Source organism: Empidonax traillii, unplaced genomic scaffold (assembly GCF_003031625.1).
Source record: "Empidonax traillii isolate 1590-97213 ecotype Southwest subspecies unplaced genomic scaffold, ASM303162v1 scaffold157:size2224338, whole genome shotgun sequence".
Taxonomy (NCBI): domain Eukaryota; kingdom Metazoa; phylum Chordata; class Aves; order Passeriformes; family Tyrannidae; genus Empidonax; species Empidonax traillii.
The window spans coordinates 727,765-730,810 of NW_020955350.1; the positions used below are offsets into that span (position 1 = coordinate 727,765).

At 42.6% G+C, this 3,046-nt stretch overlaps 1 protein-coding gene across 3 annotated transcripts in view; it reads right to left on the bottom strand.

Moving 5' to 3' along the window:
- MTBP (MDM2 binding protein) overlaps nucleotides 1-3,046 on the bottom strand; it is a 34,187-nt gene that overhangs the window by 28,508 nt on the left and 2,633 nt on the right. For all 3 annotated transcript variants that reach the window (XR_003571351.1, XM_027884914.1, XM_027884913.1), the window contains exon 5: nucleotides 2,427-2,485. Coding sequence is in view for 2 of the 3 variants with exons in the window: in XM_027884914.1 (XP_027740715.1) it covers nucleotides 2,427-2,485 (59 nt within the window). In the remaining variant the exon portion in view is untranslated. The remainder of the gene's footprint in view (nucleotides 1-2,426; nucleotides 2,486-3,046) is intronic.

Genomic DNA, 3,046 nt, shown 5'->3' on the forward strand with positions numbered 1-3,046 from the left:
CATCTCGTTCAACAGCCTGCAGTATTACATCAACCACTGCTCTGCCTAAAAAAACAGTTATAGATTACTCAAAGTACCATGGCTCCGTAAATTATTCAATCATTTAAAGATAGAGAAGTTCTGCTTATCACTGATTGCATCAAAATGGGCTAAAATATCAGCTTCAAGTAACTCTGGCAAGATCTAAAACACTTTCCACGCATTTTTAGCTCATCTCTTGCTGCTCCTCTTAGATGAACACAAAACATTTTGCCATTCCCTCAGTGACAATGGTTCTATACCTTTCTCCTCTCTCACTCAGCACTGACAGATGAGAGTTGCCCCCATACTATCTCACTTCCCTCCTTTTAGCACTCTAATCTGCTATTTCTCACAGCACTGAGAGGTCACACCTCAAATCCTGTGTCCAGCTGGGCCCCTCAGTTCAGGAGGCCACATTGAGGTGCTGGAGTGAGTCCAGAGATGGGCAGTGAAACTGTTGAAGAGCCTGGAGCACAAGTCCTACAAGGAGCAGCTGAGGGAGCTGGGGTTCTTTAGCCCAGAGGAGGCTCAGAGGAGACTGGCTCACTGTCTGCAACTACCTGAAAGGAGGTTGTAGCCAGGGGGCACTTGGCACTAAGTAACTTCTCCCAGGCAACTAGTGACAGGACAAGAGGACATAGTCTTAAGCTGTAGCAGGGAAGGTTTAAGTTGGACATTGGGAAGAATTTCTTCACAGAGAAGGTGATTAGATATTGGAATGGACTGTCCATGGAGGTGGAAAAGTCACCATCCTTGGAGGTGTTTAAGGAAAGACTGGACATGCCTCTTAGTGACATGGTCTAGTTGACAAGGTGGTGTTTACTCAAAGGTTAGACTCAATGATCTCAGAGGTCTTTTCCAACCTTAATGATTCTATGATTCTCATTCTTCCTACATTCCTTTGCTATCCCAAATCAACCACTGCAACATCATGTAACTCTAACCTGCAAGGTGATACTTATTTCCAGTTTGCAAAGTCTAAATCCAACAGTTCTGATATATTTTCCTTCTCAGTTTCTTGACTTCCCCCCACAAGCAGTCAGCTGGCAACTCAGATGTAAGCCTGAAAACAACATCTTCCTTTATTTTCATAAAAAACTTCCTGTTGAGTTTTGTGTTGCTTATTGTCTATTAAAACTTTGATGTCATTTCAGGTGGAAAAATTCATGGCTAGGCTTCACAAACGAAGATTTGAGAAGGGCTCTACCCACGCTTGCTACAAGCGCGCTGATGGCTAAAAAGGCCAATGCGAGATAGACAAGTCCGGTTGCAGAACGTACAGCAGAAAGACTCCCCAGGTGATATCGACGAGACGCGATTCTTTCTGCATTGTCTTTTCTCCTCGAGAGTGATCCTGCGTGTGTTCTCAAAAGCAGCAGCAGCAGTGTTATAGATGGTGTGTCTCCAGGCCTCCCAATTAGAGGCCAGGGTAGACCAATGGTGGTGATCGATATGGCCAAGGCTGAGGGATTGTTTCAGGCAGTCCTTGTATCTCCTCTTCGGGCCTCCTCTCTTGCGGCAGCCAGTGGCAAGTTCCCCACAGAGCACGATCTTAGGGAGGCGATGGTCCTGCATCCTGGAGACGTGCCCTGCCCAGCGCAGCTGAGTTCTCAGCAGCATGGCCTCAATGCTTGGGACTGCTGCCTGTTCAAGGACAGATGTGTTGGTGACATAGTCAGTCCAGTGGATGTTGAGGATTGTACGGAGGCAGCGCTGATGGAAGCGTTCTAAGAGACGCAAGTGGTGCCGGTAAATGACCCAGGATTCAGATCCATATAAAAGAGTAGACAGCACGATGGCTCTGTAAACACTGATCTTAGTACTTTTCTTCAGGTGTTTGTTTTGCCACACTCTTTTATGGAGTTTACCAAAAGCTCTGTATGCCTTTGCTAACCTGTTGTCAATTTCAGCATCAATCTTACCGTCTGAGGAGATGATGCTTCCCAGGTAATTAAACTGTTGGACTGATTTGAGTGCTGTTTCACCAATGGTGATATGGGGATGATGGAAGGCTTCCTGAGGTGCAGGCTGATATAAAACTTCTGTCTTCTTCAAGCTGACTTCCAGACCAAAAAGCTCAGCAGCCTCTGCAAAGCAGGATGTTAAACGCTGCAGAGCTACTTCTGTGTAGGTGATGAGGGCGGAGGTGGAAAAATTAATTATATAAATATACACCTTAAGCTCTACTGAAATAGAGCCCTCCAAAGAAACAAGGAGCAAACTAGTCCATAAGCTGATTTGCAATGCAAACCATGCTCAAGTTCTTTAACTACCTGCAAGAGCTTAATTCAGCTAACAAACATCCTCTGAACTATTTCATTTGACTATGATTTTACCACACGAGTTTTTAGAGTAATAACTAAGAAGACAATCTCCAATGGGATTGCTTTTTAAAGAGAGATTACCTGGGGCAGGCAGTTTATCAGCTAACTGATGCAGACTTTCAGCAGCTTCATCATAGATACTGAAAATAAAGAGTAGCATGGTTAGAAACAAAATGTAAACAAAGTCATTTAGAAACCAAAAGGTACAACTAATGAGGACTACCTGATGTAAGTATCTCACATCTTTAAAACTCTGCACAAACATATACCTAGGCAATGAGAAATACTTATCTCCTCTTTTACTGAGGCAGAAGTAAGCTTAATGACATCAAAATAATCTGCAGTAAAACTGGAAGTAGGATTCAAGATGGATTAGCAAGTAATTTCTTTTGGTATATACAGATGTCAGCTGTTAGGAAACTGTTCAGTTATCCTATAAAAATCATTTGTAACTAAAAAACTTAAAGCTATGTTAAACAAAATAGAATTATTTTCAGTAGTAAGGGATTACGAATTAACATAGTTAACTGTTGTTTTAGTAGTTACTTTCACTTGTTAAATTTTCTTGATTCCCTTGGGTTATTACTGTTGAATGTCAGATCACTACACTTGCAATAAAAATATTAATATGAGTACTCAGTCAGAGACAGCGACTCCCGACTGTTATTGTCGTCTTCTTCAAAGTTTTGTATGGCTCCCAG